The sequence below is a fragment of the Necator americanus genome, chromosome X (genome assembly GCF_031761385.1).
Source record: "Necator americanus strain Aroian chromosome X, whole genome shotgun sequence".
Lineage (NCBI taxonomy): Eukaryota > Metazoa > Nematoda > Chromadorea > Rhabditida > Ancylostomatidae > Necator > Necator americanus.
Window position 1 is genome coordinate 29,031,785 of NC_087376.1, and position 24,383 is coordinate 29,056,167.

The following is a 24,383-nucleotide window of genomic DNA, read 5'->3' on the forward strand; positions in this document are numbered from 1 at the left end:
CGAGTGTGTGACGTCACGAGACAAACACAATATGACGTCATATGACATAAACACTCAAAGGCGCTGCAACATACTCCGAACACTGACTAAGCGTTGCATAAGAATGAAAATGAAAAGAAAAAGTCAAGGAAAGAAAGATAAAAAGAAAAGAAGAAAATGATTAGACATGGATAATGATTAACTAATAATGTTTCATTTACATATATGTATACGAATCTAACTACAGATGAAAACTGCCGACAAACGGGAGAAAAGAAGAGGAGGACAGGAGTTAGAGGGAGTTTACTTGGTTATGTACTTAATTACGAGTTAGCAGAAATGGGTGTAACACCCTAAATGACATAGATTACGTTATACATCTGGAGATGCACGAGATACGACGCTAACAACACATACGAACTATGTATTACGTACAAGTATAATACGAGTACCAACATGATGATGATGTTGACGTCACGCATGCAACTACGACTCGCTTACGTTGCATGTGCGTGCGAATGCATTGATGGAATTACGCGAGCAGCTGTCTTTCATCGACTCTGCAAAAAAGTGACCTTCCTTAAAGGCAGTACACCACGAAATTGACGATGTGGGGATGTCTTCGGAGTAAGATAATGTCAGGAGTGAAGATTACGAGTATATGCGTGTTCACGTTCAATTCTCATTAATCGTCGTGAAAGCGGCGTAGGAATTAGGCTCCTTGTACGAATTTTTCTACGAACCACCTCATGAGACCACCTTTGTACACGCGCCTTTCTCTCAGCTGTCCATCTATTGGTTTCACTTGGATAACCTGCTGCAGAAATTCTATTGACTATCGGTCGTTTGCTTGCAGATGCGGCACGTGTACATCGGTGGAGCGTCGTAAGGTGTTTCGTAGGAAAATTCGTACAGTAATGCTATCTCCCACGCCATTTTTCAGGACGATTAGGGAAAATCGAGCGCGAACACGCTCATACTAGTAATCTAAACCTCTGACCGTATCTACTCCCGGAGAGATCTCAACATCGTCAATGCTACACTGCCTTTGAGAACACTCTGCAGTCAACTAGAACTCCATCATTACAAAAGGCTGCCCTCCAGAGTTCACAGCCGCGCGGGCAGCCAAACGTTTTTTGCTCTGATAGTAGCACTTTATAGAGGATGTTCAAAAAAAAAACGTATGGACGTATACAGTTGGGTTAAAACGACATGAAGCACCAATAGTTGCGAAAGCGGCTGGGCTCGAAGCAGCGCGGTAGAGACGGCGGTTGGAATCGAGGTGGGACCATGGGGAACTGCAGAGATGGGAGGCGGTAGCGAGGATCCTTACACGATCCCGACCGCACCGCGCCGCTTCGAGCGCAGCCGCTTTCGCAATTGTCTGTGCTTCATGTCGCTTTGATCCAACAATACACAACCATTACGGAGACCTGGAAAATAAGAAAACCTGCTTCATAGTCAATTTTTAACTACAGGAAATTTCCACTAGTGAATCAAGGAGATCGTTACCGCCTCGTTTGAGGTGGCTTCTCCTACAATACTTCAGAACACCGGAGGGATCTTAAGAATATAGTCATTTTGTACGAAGGTAGTTAATCGATATAAGCGTAGATAGATAGAAGCATATCTTTTGCTTACTACTTACCCTTACCTACTGCTTTTGATGTGGAATTCTCCCCACATCCTGACTAGCTTTAAAAGACCTACCCGAGGAGTCGACATGTTTCACTGCATTCATGATTTTCTGGCGAACTTCACGAATTTTTAGGATGAGGCTCTGCTTACTCGGGAAAACTTTGTTATGCATTAGTTGAAAAGCAGTCGTTTCTTGGGCTAGAACAGTAACAGTTAAGGAGCAAGAATGAACTATTGTAATTATGTCAGCGAACAATATTTTGTTCAATTTACGCAACTTACATGATGGAAACAATCCAGCGGTTTCTAGCAACTGACATACAAGAAAGCGACGTTGTTCTAGTAGTCTTTTGCTAGCGCTTTTCTCGTCAAGAGGACTGCACGGAATAATATCCTCAGCGGTCATCTAAATAAGCTTTCTTGAAATCATTCAGTTGAAATAGATCTCCATTTAGAGAGACAACAATGCAGCGTTGTTTTGTTAGTGTTTTGAGGGATTCATCTTTGTTGTTTAGATCTAAAAATCATCAGAAAATGATTAACCAGGTCAGGCGACGTGTTGTTGAAAGTGGGGCCAAAAAATACACCAGCACAAGTGTTTGCAGCAAGTGGCGTGTTCCCTGGAGAATCGCGCACTTTCTCCATTAGATTCCGTATCAGTTTCGACGGTGTGGAAGGTAAACTTCCAGGTTTCCCGTTCTGAAAATGCGATCATCCTGTAGTGATTCAGCGCAGAAAGAGGGTATACCGTAATATTGCATCACCTTAAGTTGATCGATAGCGAATTCCGGTAGCTTTGCGAATTTATTTTGAAAATCAACTTGATCCAGCACTCTTAAAGAAACATAATGAGATTTCTCTCAGTGTTAGGATTATTACCTTTACCTGTCCATCGTTTCGTCAGAACGTTTGAAGAATTTTTTGAGAGCGTTGGGGCGACTGTCACTGCTTCTTGGACCAAGATCAGTCAACGAATCCGTGTCATCTTCTACTTCACTCATGTTCAAAGCCCGCTTCTGTCCTGGAATTGCCATTAAATCATTGACTGATTATTGATTTTGCTCTACCGTATGAAACAATATCATTAGAAACGTTCATACGCACCTTTGGCCACACCTCGCTGAGCAGGTGTAGGCATGAGAACGAACGGCTCCTGACTGGTTCTCTGTCCTCTCGCAGTGTTGCTCGACCTAAGGAGGTTTCCGAAAATCCTATTCAAGTGTAAGCGTCAAATTAGCTATGGACATACTTCAGATCTGTCATTTCACTCTTCTCACGAATGATGGGCAATGTTTGATCCGATGCGGCGTTGGATTTTGGCTGTGGGAATGCGAATGCTGAGTCTCCTGATCGTGGACTCACAAGTGCGGGAGCACTCTGAATATTTCCACTATCTTTTTATAACGAATAAGTACATTTGACGGCGGTGGGCAACCACTATCACTCACGATCTCTACTGCCAGCGACGGTAGTAATTCTATGAGTTACGAGACTCGCTATTATCAACTAGATGACGTAGCACAGTAGCTGCATAACTAGTTAACCATAACTGATCCAATTCTTTTTAGATATCTTTTTGGAGAAAGACATCCACTACTGTATAAAATCTATTTTCATATTATAACGTGATATTTAAGAATACCTTTATCCACATCGGGCTCATCGGCGACATTCGTTGCGGGGCTGTCATCGGTGATGAATAGTCGTTGAGAACAGGAGAACATAGTCCTTGCAGGAAGTTTGCGCTCGGAGACGGCTGCAAAATGCACATTTACTTTTGTGACTAATGGTAGAATGAGGAGGCAAAGCTTCTCGAAACGAGTCTACACTTGCCAAAGATCACTAGAACTTCACTTAAAGGCATCACTCCACGAATCTGAGGTGGTACGGATTTCAAGTGGAGTATTCTTATAAGGGATAGTAGATTATGGAGAGAAGGGTGATTCCGTCCATTTCTTCCTAATTGCCGGAAAAAACGGCCCGGAAGATGCGACTTCAGGCGTTCCGGCGCGTTACTTCCTACAAGGAGTTCGATTGGAGCGCGCTAGCCTTGTGCGGCGCCGCATGTTCCGAGCCGTTTTTTACGGCAATTAGGAAGAAATGGACCGAATCACGCTTCTCTCCATAATCTACTATCCCTTATAAGAATACTCCACCTGAAATCTGCACCACCTCAGACTTGTGGGATGATGTCTTTAAACCACTTTTGAGCTTTTAAATACATGAACATAAGATTAAAGTAACTAGTTACGTACCACACAAAAATTGTAGAGATTTGGTGAGACAGCAGCTGATGGCATCGGTGATATGGTTCCAATCGTAGGTGGTGTAAGGAATCGCGATGGTGGCCGTATCTGTGGGAGCTGGAACGTTTATCTAGGGAAACTGTTTGGAAGGAATTTGCAATAGTTTTCAATTAGTCAGCAGTCAACAGTACTTACGGAGCTACTAGATCAACTAGGAATTCATATTCATTTTAGTCAGAGTAATCTTAAAAGAAAGAACTACTGTTGTCTTCTACAAGGATTCTCAGTCTGAAATGACTTGTCAGAAATTCTACAAAGTTTGACAGTAATAACCGCTGCTGATCAGGTACCAATGAAATTCAGTTTTCCTCTCCCTTCGTTAAGATTAGAATTATATCCGTAGTACTGGGTTACAGGAATCCACATAATCAGTTAGAAACTAAGGAAACTGTTTTTAAAATAGGGAAGGTCACGTTACTCACCAATTTCCACATGCTACAAAAATTACTTGTTTATTATTATGTGGTTCTTTTATTTGCCTTCTGTTCAATTACAATGTTCATTTATTTGTTCAACAAAACTAAAATAATGATAGTCGTTTGAAGCTTGAAAATCATGAAATGTCGTGATAGTTAATATTTGGTATTCAATAAATTCCTGAGAGTGATAGAAATGCTTCCATTGTTTCTTTTGAATTCTGATACTGGAAAAGTATGCATAATATATGGTACCTGTCCACCGACAGCTTTCTGAAGGATGCTTAGGTCGAATGCTGAGCTCACCAACGGTGATGATGGAATGCTTATGCTGAACTCCCGAATATTTTTTTTCGTTACAAAGCAAATACAAAACAGAAATCAGTTGACGAACCTGGGTGGGACAAAAGTGGGAAGTCCAGCAACTGTAGGGCTCATAATTGGTGATTCAAGACCTATATCGATACCATCTCCACGCAAAGGTGTTGGCCGAGGAAGCGTCTCAAATAATAGTTTTATATCAATTGTACTAATAGATGACAGAATTAACTAGTTGCTTACTGGTGTAGTAGGGCTGAAAATATCGTTGTCGCTGCCTTCCATGCACGCAGCAGCCATCTCATCGGACGCTTTAAAATCGAACTCGAATGACTGAACAATAACATTAGCTATTTGATGCAACTTTAAAGGGTCTTTGTGGACAAATGTAGGGTTTGGGGTATAGATTACGACTCTGACCCCGCTCAGTTTTTCCTAATTGTCATGAAAAACGGCATTTGCTCCTGCAAGATACGCGAGAACGCGCAACCACGCCTGCGCACGTGCCGCATCCACGAGCGAGCCGAAGATCAATGAGGTCTGCTCAGCATCCCATTCAAATAAGTTCAATGAGTAGGCTGTCGAGGGAACCGGGCTGTGTACGAGAGTGGCGCATACCTCGTAAGAACCAAGGCGGTTTTTCAGCAGGGTTCGTGGGATTTGAGCGAGGCCACGATAATATTCGTAATCTACAACCAGAACTCGATGTTTGCCCACAGAAATCCCAACATCGTCACTTTCTTGAAGCTCTGCCCTTAAGTCGAGAATTCCGAAGAATATATTGATGTTAGATATCCAAGAATAATTATTTCTGTATGTGATGTATTTCAAGAATGCGCGCATCAACTATCTAGCAACTATCAGCTGCCTACTTTAGTACATCACGCCCTCGAAATCGGATTAAAATAATAAAGCAATCATTTCGCATACGCCTAACACCACCTTTTCTGACTTCGGCGTTTCCATGTGAGCCTCATCCGGTCTTGCCTTCTTATCCTTCGCACACCATTTCCAATCAGGATGAGCCTTGAAGTGAGCTTCTTTCACCTATAAGAATAGCTATATTCCCAAGTCACATTTTCAGATAAATATCACGATACCTGTGTCGCAAGTTTGTGATATTGCTGCTTCTCGTCAGCACCCAATGCATACCACCATTCGCCGAGAATTTTCGAGACAGTCCTATTATCGCGATTCGGATACTTACTATGGACCACTGGACGATGTCGCTTCGAGAAAATCATGAATGCGTTCATCGGTCGTCGAATGTGCTCACGGCTCTGAAACAGGAGTAGAAATCCCCATGCTAAATCAGTTCGACGGATCGCATACCTTTTCCGATTTTGACTTCTTGTGATTCTTCTCTTTTACACATTCAATAGACGGAGGCTGCTCGTTATGATCGTCGCCTGCACCTTCAAATTCTGAAATTTCAGCTATTCCTCTTTGGGAAGGTCTGCACGGAAAACCTCCCTTACAAAAACCTTTACTATTCAATTGTTTAGAAGTATACTTATTGTAATACATAATTGAGCAGTTCAGTATAAGTGCACAGAAATGTTAACGACTTGAACGGTTAAAAACAGGACATTCACAACCTGCCAACTTTTTCAACATAGCATTTACTACCAATATTAACTCTATTCTTTACTTATCGTATTTGTCACGAATATTACGGAGATGTATTAAATCAGCAACAATTTACCGTACCACTCTTGACGTAGACGCCCATAATATCACTGACAGGTGTTTCACGGCCGACTTGAAGTGGGGGCGTCAGCGAGCCGTCCATCGCTTTCGCAGATATCCACTGCAAAATGAATTCGAGTAGACTTATATGTGCAATCCAACGCTTTTTTTCACAAAATGAAACATTCTAATCTATGGTTTTAGAAACCGATATGCTTTATTATAAACCAGAATCCTGCACACTACATCAGGCACCGTGAGAGATTCTAAAAGTTATGCCTGAGAGGAGAAAACAACAAATCGACTCAATCCCGTTTTAAAAAAAAAAATTAACAAAGAGTGGTGGACAACCGCGAATTTAAGCGCAGTTGAGATGCTCCATATGCTAGTCGTTGCACCAACAACGGAGATCAAAGAATTTTCCCAACCATTTTTATCCTGAGTTTTTATTGTGCATTTGCAGTACTCAAAAAAATGTCTATATTTTCTGGATGATAACAAAGTTGAGAGTTACTAGAAATGCAATTCGAAGTGTCTGTTTGTCGTTCTAACAAATCTTCTATATACCTGATATTCAAAATGAGATATTATTCTGTTTTAAGCTTCCCCCACAACTGTATATAATTACTTACGGTAATAGTTAAAGCAAAATCTTCTTTGATTGTCTTTTTGAACCTTCCGTATGAGGTATGCAACACACAAAATGGTTCTCGTCAAAATAAATCATCTACACCTTAAGCACTAATACGTTTTAACATGTTTAAGAAAAAAATTCAAATTCAAAAGTTAATGAATTGAAGTGATTTCGAAATTGTTCGACGGTCAAGGAATAATTTAGAGTTTGACAATAAGGTTCAATTTTGCTTTAAGCGACATTTAGGTTGGAAAAATGTTAAGAGCCTTTCTCAATGTCTTAACCCGACTGGCATTATTTGTATTTTTATGTGTGTTTTATAACCACTGATTATCTTGCAAAATTTTATCTACAAATATCTACTTCATTTATGTGTTTCGGAGAATGAAATATGTACATAACACTTGGAGTTCTAAGGTTGGAACCTTGAAGATTTTATTACGGAATAAAAATTCGCACATGTAGCATGTGCACCTTTTTTTGGTCACCATCTTATCTTATATAGAAAGTTTCAACGAGAGGTCGAAGACTTTGGTTTTTTTTCTCCCTTTTTTATGTCGGGGAAGCACTGTGTTCTTTACCTTTTCTCCAAAAGAAGTGTTTTTCCATATACTAGTGATTTAAAGGAAATTTGAGGACAAATGAAAATTTCAAAAAAATGAAGAGAGATAAGCAGATTTTGCAGGAAAACATTTGGAAAAAAAGGCTATGTATTATAGATTTTCTATCAAATCTTGGACTAGAGTTCTCAACATGATTTGAAGGTGAAACAAATTTCCCGCTTCTAGATCTAAATTTATGAAGATAATAAAGGTGTAGTAGATAGAAAAGCTTACACTCTGCTCGACCTTTGCAGTACGTGACGTCTGCTTCGAAGATTGTGTCAATGCACCTGTAAACGTCACCATAAACTTTAATTCTGTGCTGAATGCTAACAACACTGTGCTGTTATATGGTTGTTTTTGCATATTACAATAATCATACTATTCAGAAACTTGAAATAAGAGATAAATGAGGTGAAGAAAACAATAATCGGATTCATCAGTGCATGCACCATGAACAAATACATCAACGCATCCATTGCTTTTAGCATTCAATGAATACATAGCTTTAGCAAAATAGCTTCTCTACAACGTTGCTTTGCAATTCTTAAGAATTTCTTCTAAAGATAAGGACTTCCGCATTCATCAGATTTCCTTTCTTGTACCTCTATTAAAAAGGTAATACTGAAAAACAGAACATTTTATTGCACTGTTCTTTGCTCTGGATATTGAATTTGAAAATTTTTTAGCGAGCACTTGAAAAAATTACCTTGGTATCAAGATATGCACTGGAATGTATTATTGCATGAGAACGATGGACACTACATAATTAGGTGGAGTACTTTTAAATCGTTTTGGGATAGCTGAATCATAAGCACTATTACTCTGCAAAGACGTGCTCCCATGAAAATAAGCAAAACATGCCCATGCAAAGTTTGAAATTTTCCTCGTCTTACAATCCTCTTGCACTCTACCGCGAACAAGAAGTGGTTACTTACTTTGAGTTCCTTTGAGCACCCTTATTTTGCAAATTCAAGCTTACCGAACCATTTTCATGTGGAGGAAAATATAATACCTCTAAGAAGAGTCCAAGTGCAAGTTCCAAGTACGGTCGGGATTCTAGTGAGCTGAGATGAGTGCAATCTATAGTGCGTGGCAAAAGGATAGACCCGCCCACGTAAAGCCCATAATTGCTAGATTTTCTATCAACAGAGTGATATTCCGTGAACTAGCAAAGTCAGCATCCCAGAAAACCGGAGGAGATTACTGTAATTTGTAACTTTTTTCGATTTTACACCAGGAGCTTTTTCTTCTTGAAGTAACCAATTTTCTAAGCGATAAAAAGTATATTTTCACTTCATATTTCATGTGTTACTCAATGGCCTTCCTGTTTTCTTGATTTTACGTTGCCTCTTCAACTATTTTTAATTTTTTATTGCCCTTCGACCAAATGGAGTGGCACCGAGGTCTCAGTGATTATTAAAAAGCCCAAATCAAAGTTTTCACAGAAAATGGATTCTAAGTGTGCTCAACAACTGAGCGCACACAATGAATGAATATGGGCAGAATAAGAAAAATTCTATAGTCCAAATCTCAAAATCTTAACAGAAAAGGAAAACGAGCCGTCACACGACAAGAATCAATTATTAATTCATAAAAACGCTAAAGAAAATTGTGTTGAAGTTTATAGGTATGTTACCTTGTGCAAAAGTTATGCAGGTGTTGATGGGATCTTCAAAAGAATAACCAAAGACAGTCACTCAATATTTTTGATAGCTGATGAAGTTCATTTTTGAGTCGATAAAAGCAAGTGTTGTTTTTCTATGCGATAAGAACTCTCCCTACAGAGATGACATGACAAAATCATCCCTAACATTCCTTTTTGAAAATAGGTAGGTAATTCATGCATATCATGTCAACAATAAATTAACCTTATTATTTCATCGGAATTGAATTTTTTTGTCGCTAAGAACAATGTTTTTAATTGTATTGACCGGTCCACGTTTTTTGGTAGTCTGCCACTCGAACCCTGTGATCAACAAAGAATTTTGGTAGTCTAGGAGCGGCTTCCATGTTTTACTGATTAGAGTTCGGTAAATTTGGTAAGGATCATTGAAATGCCATGATTGCAAAATTAAGCTGCCCTTTTATTCAAATCATCCTGCACCGATTAGAGGTTGCTCAAATGACGGCTCACTTATTTCTTATTTTACAATACACAAAATACTGGAGTTGTTGTTTCGCGGCAGCTATATAGGGAGAATTATATACATATAATTTTGTGGGCTTTTTTATGTAACCACATTACATCAGGGATTACATGAATGTTGGTGAATTGAATTTAGAAAAAAGCATTAGTACTAAATAGTCAATTATAGCGATATTACGAAAACGCTTCTAGACAGTCTTGGTTACAATTAGGCCATAGCAGCTTTCTAAAAAAGGATTTCTAGGAAAGAAATGCTGAAGTTATAGAAGATATTTCTTTAAAAATAGTAAGGAGCAAAGTAAATAAACAAGATTGGCAAATAGTTCATCCGGAATAGACTGAATCCAATATTTTTACCTCGTTGGGTACTGCTGCTGGAGGTTCTATGATGTTGTTGTTGTTGTTGTTGTTGTTGTTGTTGTTGTTGTTGTTGTTGTTGTTGTTGGGAGGTAGTCTCATTTGGACCACACACATCACCGTTTCCATTAATTTGATAATCTATAACATATGGATTTTCTGTCCTTCTTGAAATGTGAGAGCGGTGTTTTCTTGATTATTCATATTTCATTTGTTGCGTGTAAATAATTTTTTTTCTCTTTGTCAGCACATCGTTCTCGCCCTTTTGCCGTATAATGAAATTTTCCGTTCAGAATGGTTCCAGATAATGTAAGCACGTGATCTTGCAAAGTGCCAAGGTCTCTGCTGAAGAAATCTGCAAACGAAAGAAAGAAAAACGTTCGATTGAAGTGAACGAATTTAAATTGGAGAATAGGGATTGAGTATAATATCATTTACGGATACAGGATCCATATATCTATTATATGTGCAGAGATAATTTCAAGAGACTGTGGAATCAACCACAGATCTTGCAAACACACTGAAATAGTTCTCAACAAAAAGCTTTTTTCGCTCTTTTACTAAGCATTTTTTGAACTGCACTCGTCTGTTCTAATTCATTTGCGCCTATACTTCCTTCGCTACTCATAAATCGTTTATAATCCTTCATGGCCTTTTTCTGAATGCTCTTATAAACGTCCGATTCTTTCCAAACATAAGGAAAAGAGTAATTACTTTTTTGATGGAGCAATTTTAAGAAACGAAGTTTAAAGAAAGACGAAGTGCTAAGGGATAACAGTGCAAAACGGAACAAAGGATGTGTAGTAAGAAGTGCTATACTGTAACGAAAATTTCAAGGTTTTCTTTTCACTACGAGCCAGGAAATAAAGGGATCTTTTCATTATCGAGAAGTCATCTATTTTGTTAAACAATGCTTTGCTAACTGACTAGCACTAGACCCGTTGTGCGGCCTTCCGGCAGCCGTCGAACCTGCATTTCCATTCGGATCGTCGTCTCGATCCGCATCGTCGTCGGAAGCGTCACTCTTTCGGCAAACACTCACGTCTGAAAATGTCAAATTATTTGACACGGCCATTTGAACATCAAGTCCCTACGTGTGTGTAGACAACACATTAACTCTGCAGACAAACTTGAACGAACTGTCATCTTCATCGTCCTCTTCTTCCTCCTCCTCCTGTTTCACGTTGTTGTTATTAAGACTCGCCTGCTGCGCGCTAATCTGTTGCTGAAGAAGCTGGAAATAAAAAGGAATCCATTAGTTACACTAGGATAATATTTTGCTTCTAATCACAATAGGGTGTTTTTTTTCAAGCTGTCATAACTACTAATTAATGTACCTGTTGTTGTAATAAAGGCGCTGCGAAATTGTGCAGAAGAGCAGCGTTGAATGGAAAAGGGCCCGGCAACATGGCAAAATCGCCACGACGGCCACTTGCGGTTGGCATAAGTGGAAGAAGTTGATGCACTTGTGGAAACGAGTCAAACCGTAGTTGACTGAGGTTCAACAGAGCTTGCGCTTGCGATGCGCGATCCATCTGTAACAGCGCGTTTCGATACAGTCGTGGACGAAGAAGATCGATTCCTTCTTTGCTTGAAAGTAGTTTCCGTAATCAGACACAAATGTTATAAGAAAATTGGAACGTGTGGCATCAGAGGCAAGATCCTATGGACAGATTTCATGGCTTAAACTGATTTTGCCGTTCGCAACGTGCAGTGTTCTAGGATCACGCGAAAAATGGGCGGGACACCAGTGGGACAGAAGGTGAGACTGTACCGTAGCTTAGCAAGGTGCCTAAACGACTCAGCCTCGTAGAGTCTGCCATGAGTTACTTATTTCTGAAGAGTTTCTAACTACTGAGATCTGGAGAAACCAGTTAAAATGGAGTTGTGGTGGGAGTAGCATATTTGCGCCGCAAAAAAAATAAGTCAGTTCAGCGAAAATTCCCGTAACAGAGCTAGTTATATCGAAGGATTACGAGATATTTTAAATAAAAGTAAGTACATCACATAGAAATGTATCCTGAAACTTAGGAAAGTGAAAGCGCCGCCAAATAAGAAGAATTTTGAGGCTCGTGTAGAAAAGTGAACCAAAACGGAAAGGTTACGTTGTTACCAGTCCGTGCCTCTCCCTCTACCTAAGTACTTGGTCATTTTTAGAACAAGTACAATGATTTGATAGGAACTCGGGAATAGGCGCTAACTAGATGAACTTGTCAGAGAATTCCAGCATCAAGTTTTCAATCGCAACATAGTTCCCAGAGGATTGATTAAAAGTTGATTCAAGATGAAATTTCACTCGAAAAATGTGCCGAGGCTTCACCACAACTATTCCTTTCACTATTTCAATATCATTTTATGAAAGGAATGAGCGGATGCAGCAAAGAAACACTAGATTGTCGCTGAGCAAAGTTTAATTGTTCTTCTGAATATCTAATAGTTCTTCTCTGGTAATTGTTGGATACGCTCGATAAATGTTTCTTACGCTATATAAGCACTTCCTTTTTTTACTAAGTGCTGTCCTCTACGGAGTCTTCACTTCATCAACGGAGGTGAACAAAAACGTTACAGTTGGAATAACAGTGCCTGTCGTCAAGCGCGAAAGCAACACAAGATTTTTTTTGAAGGAAGATGAGTAGATTCGAAAAGTTCAAACAGAAGTTCACTTTGTATATTTAATATCCATACCAGGTTACCAGGTTACATTGTCCTCAACTTGAGAAAACCTTGAAAGCTGCGTAAAGATTCGAGACTGATGCATGAACTTCAGCAATATGTCCCCCTCCCCTGTCGAAGAGTGCCTGGACAATGATGTTTTTAGCAAGAATGAAGTCGAGGTCGACGAGGAGCAACGGAAGAGGACCAATGGCAATCACTTGAGGGCTCTGTGAGGTATAATACTTCACACCCAAAATTAAAATGACTACGGATAGAGTTTTTGCAGTTACAAACTAACGAATTGTCCTGTTGGAATGAAGAAAAATGTAGTGAAGGATAAGCTTTGCTACAACAAACAATATCATCATAAGATTATTATGAAGAGGTGGCGCAAAAAAAATGTAGTGGGAGCTGTGTCATTATCTAACCGGTGTTTCCAATATAAGGAATGAAAGAGGAGCTCTAGAATAATTTTAAGTTAAGTAACCTAGTAAAGTAAAGTAACAATTATTCCATGCACACAGCTATTATTTTATAAATCGGTAGGCAAAGAATAATTTTTCCACTAAGTAAATGAAATAAGGCACTGAGAACTTCATATGAAAACAGTTAAGCGGTACGGCGATATTCACATTTTTCTTCATTATAACTATCAAGCTTTTACGTTACGTTAAGTCAAAATTAAGGATTGAGTAAATTCGTGGTGCAAAATTCTGTACCATGTATAACATAACAACATGAACCGCATACGACTACATACTTTGCTATTTGCAAATGAATTTGCATAGAGTCAAAGTATGTTCAACTGTATGCTCAGAAACTCTTATCTCATAGAATCTTCCTATTCCTATCAGTTAAGAATGTCGTTCACAACTAAGCAGAACAGAAGCTTCTAGGCAGAAGAATTTTTCAGTGAATATAATTGAGATATGTGACTAGAAGCGCAAAATAAAAGTCACTTTAAATGTGAAAACACGACCATCGGTCGATTCAACTACATTGCAGATCGTTTAAGGGTAACACATTGAGTTCTTTCAGTTCTACTACCGCTTTAGTTCTCGGTTTCTTTAAATGAAGCCGCGCTTAGTGCAAAAATGATCATTTACTGCATTTTCTGCAACGGAATAAACGGAGTTCGCTTAAACACTTGCTTAATGTTGAAATCGTAGAAGCGTTAAGTGCAAACGATCGGTATTTATGAACATCCGTCTGAAGCAAGGAATATGACGAGTAGTATAATTACATCGATAGGAAAGACGTGATACTGAGCGTATGTTGAGCAAATTCAAGAACTGCTGGAGCCTCAGTGAGGAACATGAAAATGTGTCCTGGCACCAGATACTACATGCATTTGTTTGCTAAGCAATGTGAGTCGGCTCCGAGATGCTGGCTCCTCACCAGATCCTCGTACTATGCTACTTAGCCCGCGGATTTTCGGATCAGTCTGCTCTCGAAACCTGATCCATCGACGATAAATAGTACGGTTTTTGAACTGAGTTGAAATGACGAGGTCAGGTCGTGATTGACGATCAGCTCACCTCCGCTAATTGATCACCGATGGTCGTTGGCCTGCTGGTTGGTACCGTCGGCGCCGGAGTACCCAACTTCGAACCGAATAGGGGTTGCGATGAATCGGTGAAGCGAGACGTGCTAGAACTTGTCATTGGAGCATCGCGGGGTAGCGGTCCTGGAACAAAGGGAAGCTTTAAATTATTTGAGATAGAATGGTTTTCAAATTGGCCACCATTCAACCAAGAGTTCTCTCAGCTTTAATGTTTCAGTGCCTAACAAATGTAGAATGTGTATCGCTCCTAAGAAAAAATGTTCTGAAAAATGTTGAAAAATGTTCTGCTATGATTTGACCTATGGAGATGATACCGGGAAACACTAAAAGAACAGCAGTGCTATAGTTCCGAGCCGATCCACGTACTGGGATCATAAGCTTGTGGAACATATGTTATGTGCACTTGTCATGTCACCGCTGTTGCTCAAAAAATAAGGTGGGATAAATCCCAGCAATCAACCCGAATGGAGCACCACCGACGAAAACAAACTGATGACTGAAGATCTTTCCAAAGAAAATGGGGTCTTTCCAAACAAAATTTAAGAAAAATACTTATTTTTACAAAACGGTTAGTTTTTTGGTGAGAAGTTTCTTAACGAAAAGACCTTGAAATTTATGTATTCCGGTTGGGTAGTCTAAAAGAACTTTCGCCTGGGATATCCATTTTGAGCATTTGTGACGTTTGAAATTTCTTATAACAAAATCTTTTTCCACATTATTTGACTCTTCTAGAAGGTTGTAGTTACTTAACAACCAATAAAGCACAAAATTATTCCAACCACAAAAACTATGACAACGGTTTCGAATTACAAGGGCCATTCACCACAATTTGACTGTACCAGTACTTCCCTACTGTAACTGTTGTTAGTACAAGAACTCCTTGTGTGAAGGAAACGTTTATGCAGTTAAATGTTATATTTTCAAATAGTTCTATAAAGGGTACTGCTACCACATCCCACAGAAATAACGTACTGATGAGCTGAAATGTGAAATAAAATGCTCAGTCACCCCCATAAGCTTTTCTGTCCCTTTTTGTTAGTGGAAAAACTATCAACGCTAATGAAGAAGATTCTTAGCCGTTCCTCCACGATATCTGTGGAATAATAGAATGCTGATCGGAAAGGCAACTGCAAATTCTCGGTTAACTCGTCCCTCATTTTCACAGTTTCTAAGTATTCCTCCTAACAAAAGGGGTTGCCTGAGCCTCGTTTAAGTCCGAAATACTCGAAAAGCTGCTCCAAAGATGAAAGCTCTTTGTGTCAATGATTTTTGGATAGTGTTCGTAGGACTTCACATATCTTGTGGAGAAGATCGCTCCCTGTAACTCACCAATCGATGTTCTTAGGATAGCCGATGCTACCTCAGCACTATCCTCTCGTCGCTCCTCTCCTTCATGTGAAGACCAATCCATGCTTGTTCCACCTAAAGCAGTAAGATTGGCACGTGACAAGGAGCAAAACGAATAATGATCCTGAAATATTACGGTGGAACGATTGCATCCTTTCTTTATAAAATGGAGACGCGTCGTAAGAACGAAAGAAATTTTAACTTTGACGTTTGAATCCAGGAGATGCTGGATGCTTGCTGTTGGTCTTCCGTTCCAATTTCCAATTCTATCGAAGTAGGACCACGTTAAGAGAAATAAGAACATTTGAGAAAAAAAGATGGTCAAAAATACGGTAATTTCACGTGGTTACGGAAATAGAAATTGGCGCCTAGAGACTGATGTACGTTTGTCATTGCCTACAAAATTGAAATGTGTTGACTGATGCGGCATGAATCAAGCCACCTACAGCAAATCATTTAAAGTTTAATGACATCTAATGATCGGCGGACGGCAGACCGTACATACAGTACACGTTTGCCCGACAGCGCTGCTGATTAATCACGTGAACATTCAAATTAACACTGTACCACAATCACCAAAAAGAATGTTGCTACGACTTAACAATGACATGACTACGTAGCACGCTCAATTTTGTCCCAACAAAAAAAAAAGAACAAAGTTGTAAGACTAACTATGACTAGGTAGCGGTCAGGCCACTAAGACCATTATGAATCAGTCGAGCAACAAAATGGGCAGAAATCTTGCTTCAGTAATCATGTTAGAACAATGAACGAAGCGTGCAGCAGCAATGGGGCCCGGATACACGGCCGAAACAGGCACAGGCATTGTTGTTGAAGGTGGTGAAAAGAAGTAAAAGATTCGTCATCAATTAATGAAACGCGAGAAATGTCGGATGCCAACACTCATTTTTAAAACAACGTGCCAAACTACAATGTCTATTGCGAATGTCTCAGGAAGAAACATCACCTTTGATAGAATCAATGAGCGATCCAACATTTTATTAGGTGAACGTGATTATGGTTTGGCATCATAGAAAAGAAAAGAAAGAAAGACATTATCACTTGACATACAATAAATGACATAAGGATTAACCAGGCAGTAAATGTTGATGAGACAATGATGAAGTTTCTTTCGGCTTTTGTATACACCAACAAGCTAACCATCGGTGAAATGATACAATGAAGGACTGAAGCCCTATATGCAGATCATAGTTTTGATTAAATTCCTCCCAGTCAAGAGCAATTTTCGTAGTGCTCCTTAATTTATTAATTTTGTGGCGAGATCTTCAACTTGGCATAGTGATCAGGAGCAGATGAAGGAAAGCCGGCGAAATAAAGTCGAGCACAAAAAGACAAGAAATGTTGAAAAACGGTTTCCATCGAGAGCAAATAGAGTAGCGGAATCGACTTTCGACCTACTTTCTTTTTTTTCTGTTTTTTTTTAATCCGACCTAGTGACGTGATTTCCTATAGAGGATAAATCTACCTCAACTGTTGCTAAATGCTGGAATAACGTTTCAGGAGGAAACATTGAGTGATTCAACATTTTATTAGATGATCGCCATGATGGTTGTTGTCATTATAAATGTAGAAATGAAATACCATGTCTGTGAAATCATATTCGAAGAATCTATCAGAAGAACTGTATACAAGAGCAGGTATAGTAAAAATTGGGCAAAAAGGGGTGATACATTGGTTTATATTCCGGAAGGAGCGAATCGTTCAAATGTCAGATCTCTTGGTGAAGCAAAGAGCATTGATAATTTATCAATGAATTATGTAGTGCAATTACGATAGAAGAGAATTGCATAATGAACTATTTATTCTCAGCGGAAAAAAAACCCTTCATCAACGCAGTGTGTGAGTGAAAAAAAGCACCGCTCCATGTTTGATGTTTTCGATTTTGTGCTGAATAATTCAAACTTAGTCGTTTTTCTTTTCATCCTATTGCGTCGGCGTTCAAATTTCTTGCATGTGCTCTCGCAACATTGCATGTAATCTTTATCAGGATCTTCATAATCAGGACAAGTAATGGATTTCGATGAGCTCATCGGGGCTCATATCCCACTAATCGAAAAGAACCAAAAAAGGTATATTCATTGAAAAGAGTACTTACCAGTACTGCTGGTAGGTGATGTGTGTTCAACGTGACCTGGCTTGATTTTCAATGACAAATGCCGTGAACAATAACCGCGTCGTTGCGATTCCTGAAAATATTGCCTCATCCTAAAAGTCTGAACTGTTTCATTGTTGAGAACCGTAACTCATCGCTTTGTTCAACAGCACGTTTGAAAATGTAACATGAAGGAAAATGAGTCATACTATCGTCGTAATGTTGTTTTACGGCGATTTTGCGCCGCTAAAACAATGAAGCAGATTTCATTTCAATGAGTGTATTGGCAAAATATTTGCATTGGAAGGGATATCTGGGAACTTCGCGAATAGTTTTACGACGACGGTGATTGTACAACTAAACGGCTAATTTAACTAACTAACTAATTTCCTTCATAACATTACAACTAAATAAACTCTGAAATCACTAAATTAACCTTTTTTTACCTAAATGACGCAAAAATGAATACGGAGCAGCATGGAGAAAAAAAAGATAGACATGGTTTTCACAAGATATCGATTATAAGAGAAAAACGTTCCACCATTCCGCTTCATTGCTATAGATCCCGATAATACATCATCACGTTAACCAATATTCGAGGATTAACTGTTCAGAAATATTTCGTAAGTACATATATATATTCTTTGAAAAGTTAATGCTATTCAATCTACCACATAAAACGTGAGCGTCTCCTACAAGAATCTAAGGAAAAAAATGTAACCTAAACGAAAGGATATGATGCAAAAGAAAAACACTCTTGCTTTCAAAAATTAAAAAAAAAGAATAAAACATCCCAATTTTTCTAGGACAAATTTGGTTCCAACAACTGCTTTTCTCCGAACGATAATAAAAAAGTGAAGAAATGTAACTCCTGATCGAACATTTGTGGCGAAAAAACTGATTCGGATCATATGAGATCACTGACAACTAGTGAACATCACCAGTTATTTACAGAAACAATAGCGGAATAAGTATGCCATTTGCTAGGTGATTATTGCATACATTTATTCATTTGAAAAAAACTCAGCCTTGGAAACCAATGACTTAAAAAAAGTTCAAAAATATATGCAAGTAAATAAATCAGGAACCTATCGAAAATAAAAGAGAAGGATTGTTTCGATTTTTTACTGAGGACCACTCAGATGAGAGTGTGCAGCGTAAATACTAAATGTAGAGGTCATGACTGAAGCGTAGTCCGCGGTTCACCTCCATAGTAGAACGTAGAATTTAGAAACTGCCATATTCGAAGGATTTACCAATTAGTTCCTTCTATTTTCCCTTAATTAGGACTATACGTATAGAACCGCAATGAAACATATACAACTTCATCGGTAAGAGACCATATGATAAAGTTTACAAGATTTCTTTCTATTTCTTGTATGAAAGAGGAACGGAAGGCTCCTTCCCTCTTTTGCAGAAGAAATCACGCTAAGGAGCTAAACAATAAGAACGTTGGGTGAAAGGTACGTGTCTACGACGAAGGTGATCGATCTAACGAGTGTTCGTTGCGTGTGATGTATCCCGTCTGATGAGCACGTGATGATAGTCAGAACTGGATACGGTGTATACTTGCTTGTACTATGTAAGAATACTAAACAAACAAGTTTATATTCAATTAAAAATGTTAAAGAGAAGATGCTTCATGCGGTGCGCCAAGTCAGGTCGCTAGGTATCTATGTCGTGTCTGGCGACAGATCGTGCGACGACAATCAACTGTGAACATGTTGGCCCAAATATACACAATAACAATAACCGTATCAGAAAGAATTGTGATGCTTATTGTTGAAGCTACTAATATTGGATAGGAAAGGCAGTACAACAACAACAACAACGGCAGCATTAGCTTATTCAAAAAAAACCAGCTAAAAAGAACTGATTTTTTCCAATACGAAATCCACTGAAGATTTATATATGTCTTTACATTTCACATGAGCAACAAGATCATAGTACTATCAAGTGAACATTACTCAAATATAATAACATCGCCAAACTTATCAACACGCTCAATCAGCTGATATTTAGTTTCATGGAGGACGCAAGAAAGTGTCCCGGCCTTTTCGACTGTAGCGTTAAACACTGCATTGCCCGAAAACATTCATCAAATGCCCCATACCACACCGAGAAGAAGAATGTCAGGCCTCATCACGACGATATAGTCAGAAGAGATTGAACAAAATAAGTCGAAAAATTGGATTTCCCGAAACAAGAATACTACTCATCGTTTACTATGATTTTGTATCCTTGAAGCCTCGGATGGGTAAGATATTTGCTGGGTTTTTTCCTATGCATGTTAATTTATGTGAAAAGATCAGTTATTTTTTGAAGATCGAATCACGAGAATTCAGAATGACTGTTACAAATTCTAGAAGAAATGATAGTGTGTAATTAAGAAATAAATAAACTACAAGGGAGGATTTAAGAACAGGAATCCGTCGATTCACCTCCAATATGTTGAAACAACGGGCCGAAAAAGAACGCTGACATTACCTTATTACAACCGTCCTTTGAACAAAGTCGGCGCCATTGTTTGCCATTAAATTTCTTTCGAATGCCGCCCGGATTGGTGACAATTTCGCCCTTCTTGTACCGCTGCTAAACGATAGTAAATTAGGGACGCAACGTACACATATCTCTCACTATTGTCTTTTTAATAAAAAAAAATTACTTACGGGTGTGCGTGGTCTGTTAACATTTATTATATGATGTTAAAATGTGATCAAATGATCTATTCCGGATGTACACTATTTCCGCAACCCATTAATCTAAGGCATCAGAATGATTGTTTTGTTAATACGGTCTATGCATCTGGAGACAACAGTAGGGATTTAAAATGCTTCCCAAGAGTTCCTGAATAATACACGGAAAAATCCAAGCCAACAGTTGTTATAGTCGCCACGTGTGCGGACAACAAACATGTAGTTGACGTACTTTAATAGTTTTGAGGGAAATTATATCTCAATGTATCTAAAAGTGCTACTTGGATGACAAACTGCGAAAATAGGGTAAAGGGCACTGCATTGAATCTCTAAGTTTTGTGTTTACAATGATGGGACAAATCCATCTTCTTCGCAACATTTAAAACCCAAGTCAGTTTGTTACGACACACTGCTAAGAAAGCCTGCGAGCTCTATTTATTAACCTTAGCAAATATTTCGTTACTCGTTCGTTTTCACTACATGAAAAAAAGTGAAATGAGAAAAGTTCAAGGGGAAAATGTACATGATAATACATAATATATAGGAGCAGTGCGTCATCTATGTAGTTCTGTTATGATTCGAGCACTTTTGCCATCTTGGCCATAGTTTCCCTTTTTTGAGGAAAATAAGGAGCTACTTAAATCGTGTGAATACTGGGAAAAAGATAAGATCAGTAAGACAGTGTATAATTATAGTGATTCCAGATAACTTAATATACATAACGATATCATCTTGAAGACAACCGAGTATCCGACTGACAGAAAATGCTAAGCAGAACTTCCGAAAGAAAAATAGGGTACGTGTTGGGTGTACTCACAAAACGTGAGAATTGTTTCCCCACGAAGAACATAAAGGTTTACTTGGAAATGGTTCTTTAACAACAACAGAAAGAAATAGCTTCTGTAGAATCCGGAGGATGATGGTCCGGACGTTAAGCCATCTGGAATTTCAAAAGCAAACACCCAACTTACAAAACGAGGATAGCCTAGGCGAAGGATCCAACAAATTTCTAGCCAACAAAGGACTTCTCTTCCCATCAATGCATTGTTCATAGCACGACCTCAACAGTTAAGCTATCAGTCTTGGTCTGCATTGAAGAACATCATCTGCTTTCCGCACATCACTACCTGCCCCTCAAAAAAACGAAGTCCAGAGCTCACGACTGCAGAGTAATTCAGTTTAAATATTGTCTATTTAGTGATTCTCGCAAAACACCCAGGTTACATAAGAAATACTGTACTAGGAAAAAAAAAACTACACTGAATTGCAGTTCTTGTTGATGAGTGATTTCCACTCCAAAATATTTGAACCACCGTGAATAGACAAGGAATAAATTGTTACATTAATAAATCCTCTAGATCTTTTCCTTGATGGGGTTGAGTCCAAAATAGAGTATTTGCTGGACCTTTAGCAGCTGTCTACTTTCAGTTATTCTTGAAAATATTTCTTCATTACTAATTGCTTGGTACATGAGGGATGATGGCAGAATGTGAAGACAGAGACTCAGCAGAGTGAGGCAATACAATCCGGAATATCCAGTGCAACTCGCGAGAACGAGAATTGGAAAATGAATATGGCGTGGAACAAAATGGGGTGAAAGTTGATGGCAAGCAGTTGTACAATCTTCGTTTCGCTTATGACATCGTGCTTACAACAGCAACAGGTAGAGGGAACGAATTCCGAGTGAATTTGATAAAATACGTGAAAGGAGTCTTCACCTAGAAAAGATAATGTTCATGAAGAACAGGTTGGTTTCTGTTGCTTCATTCACGCTCAACGGAACAAATATACCTGAACGCTAGAGTTCTATGTGAATGTGAAATGAACACGATGAATGAGCTGATCTCGGAGCTGGTAAGGAGAAAACGAGTGGCTTGTGGAGCGAATAAGAACATCGAGGATAAAGCGAAGAAAACCTCGAATATCTGCCACCTATACACCTCCTTAACACCATCGTTCTTCCTGTCTCGACGCTCCAAAGACCTAACCTCCCAAAGGCTCCCCAAACAGGAAGAAAATGCGGACAGCGTTATTGAAAGTTCCATCGAAAAGATTTGGCTTCACACAAGTGACAAGGGAGAAATCTTTGTTCTCTCCTACAACGATCAAATCCTAGAGATGGTGATACATTTGCCAGAAAGGTAAAATAAGTTCGGCCGCGCATGTGATACGGTTTAACGACAACCGTTAGAGCTGAGCCACGAAAAGTTAGGTCCAACACGATATTAGAAACATTACAGGAAGACCTTCGACCCGATGTTTAAATTCTTCATGAAGACCTTTGGAGAAAGATTTGATGCATTTCGTCTTCCTCATGAAGTGAAAGGACAAACGCAAATCTGCAAACAATGGGAGTGAAGTGAAGTCCCTTTGTGTCACTTCCATAAAAGCGAACAACAGCTCCTTAAAAGTAGATTAGTCTCTACCTGTAAGAAGCAAATTTGTGGCTACTAAGATGGAAACATGTGACGAAAAAGCCAGTCACTCTTTGATCAACGCTGATGTTGGGTTCAAGGAGGGATGGAAGACATTCGTTAAATACATCGTTCTTTGAACATTGGGGTTTCCTCCAACTCCTATGCCTCACCCGGGTCAGCCTAACACGTGCTCGATACTTTCGATTTTCTTACAACGGTGCCCCGTTCACTGCCTTTTTTTTGTCGAAATATCGCTTCTTCAATGTATTCGGTCTATTTCGCTGTACGCTCCATTATTCTCTTCTTCCACATTAAACATCTGTCCTACCTAGTCAAATGTAACCTTACTGGAGTGTTCATGGGCGGAAAAATATGCGCCGTTGGTGCGCTTGTAGACGGATCGTCTTCGAACGACACCGCTTCATGAGGTGGTACAAATAGGCGCGGCGGAAAAGCAGGATGACGTTTCCGAAATCCAGCCAGATCGGTAGCAGTCGTGGTCTCGTGCTGAAATGACACCATTAAATGTGAAACACTATTAACAAAAGATGATACAAGGCGAACATTAAAATCAATTTGGCAAGAAGTGCTAACGCGATTTGATACTCGGATCGACTCTCCAGCGCTGGTATTAAGATCGCTGCTATTCGAGTTCACCTCACAGGATACATAACTTACAACTATTTTTTCATTACATGTCTCATGCTTCTTCTAGATTTTATCCAACACGGAAACTTAATTCTAAACATTAAAAGTCTAATCTTATTTACACTACCAGTAGAACAACACGTGGTTGTAAAAAAAATTGTCATTATGCAATATCATTAAATAATTGACATTATGTAATTTGTTTCCTGGTATTTGAAAATGCCAAGAGATAAAAGGCGAACTATGCCGGAACTTGTAATGTATGCAAGTCGCGCGCACTGATAGTTTTGCTGTTTAAGAGCAGTCGTGAGTAGATCTGTAGCCAGTAAGATCAGAACCCGTACTAGACCCCTGTGACTGTGAACTCGTCTCCTTCCCCTATTGAACTGTTCCAGCGCCTCTGCACACTGGCAATGTAGGAGGAGGTCCCAAGATCTTGAGAGATCGCTTCCAGCACTCTAGAGCAGCGAACATCATTCCCACCATGTGCAGCACTAGCACATCATTACCACTACGACGTATCTTGCCGCACAGAAATAGTGTCTGATGCATAGAGAATTAAAGGGATACCACGAAACTGATGATGTTGGAAACATTCCAGGAAAAGATAGCATTAAAGGTGTAGATCAGGAATTCCATTACGAACATGAACGAAAATGTCAAAAATGAAGGGTACCGAATCGTCTTGAATGACAGTGTGGAGAACAGCCTTCCCGTACGAATTTTCTTACGAGGCACCTTACAACGCTCCAACGCTGTGCACGTGCCGCGTATGCGGGCGAGCCGAAAACAATCAGTGAGGTTTCTCCAACAAACTATTCAAGTAAAGCCAATGATTAGGCTGTCGAGGGAACC

General features: G+C 39.3%; 1 protein-coding gene across 3 annotated transcripts in view; it reads right to left on the reverse strand.

Moving 5' to 3' along the window:
* Positions 1-465: 465 nt before the first annotated feature.
* The window catches only part of RB195_025825 (uncharacterized protein), a gene marked incomplete at both ends in the record, with an annotated part of 37,652 nt that continues 13,734 nt past the window's right edge, over positions 466-24,383 (reverse strand). Inside the window, 27 exons of one of the 3 annotated variants that reach the window (XM_064214132.1) lie at positions 466-539; positions 1,690-1,815; positions 1,900-2,023; positions 2,161-2,316; positions 2,382-2,451; positions 2,503-2,638; positions 2,722-2,807; positions 2,867-2,994; positions 3,260-3,373; positions 3,873-3,980; positions 4,595-4,670; positions 4,734-4,840; positions 4,901-4,990; positions 5,600-5,704; positions 5,758-5,937; positions 5,990-6,081; positions 6,368-6,467; positions 7,817-7,872; positions 10,089-10,229; positions 11,016-11,132; positions 11,229-11,322; positions 11,426-11,623; positions 14,282-14,430; positions 15,637-15,729; positions 17,771-17,861; positions 20,255-20,359; positions 23,229-23,387. In XM_064214132.1, the coding sequence (XP_064070012.1) occupies positions 466-539; positions 1,690-1,815; positions 1,900-2,023; positions 2,161-2,316; positions 2,382-2,451; positions 2,503-2,638; positions 2,722-2,807; positions 2,867-2,994; positions 3,260-3,373; positions 3,873-3,980; positions 4,595-4,670; positions 4,734-4,840; positions 4,901-4,990; positions 5,600-5,704; positions 5,758-5,937; positions 5,990-6,081; positions 6,368-6,467; positions 7,817-7,872; positions 10,089-10,229; positions 11,016-11,132; positions 11,229-11,322; positions 11,426-11,623; positions 14,282-14,430; positions 15,637-15,729; positions 17,771-17,861; positions 20,255-20,359; positions 23,229-23,387 (3,075 nt within the window). Of the gene's footprint in view, positions 540-1,689; positions 1,816-1,899; positions 2,024-2,160; positions 2,317-2,381; positions 2,452-2,502; positions 2,639-2,721; positions 2,808-2,866; positions 2,995-3,259; positions 3,374-3,872; positions 3,981-4,594; positions 4,671-4,733; positions 4,841-4,900; positions 4,991-5,599; positions 5,705-5,757; positions 5,938-5,989; positions 6,082-6,367; positions 6,468-7,816; positions 7,873-10,088; positions 10,230-11,015; positions 11,133-11,228; positions 11,323-11,425; positions 11,624-14,281; positions 14,431-15,636; positions 15,730-15,790; positions 15,807-17,470; positions 17,563-17,770; positions 17,862-20,254; positions 20,360-23,228; positions 23,388-24,383 lie in introns of those variants that run through there. The other 2 variants (XM_064214131.1, XM_013453995.2) reach the window with 2 other exon arrangements.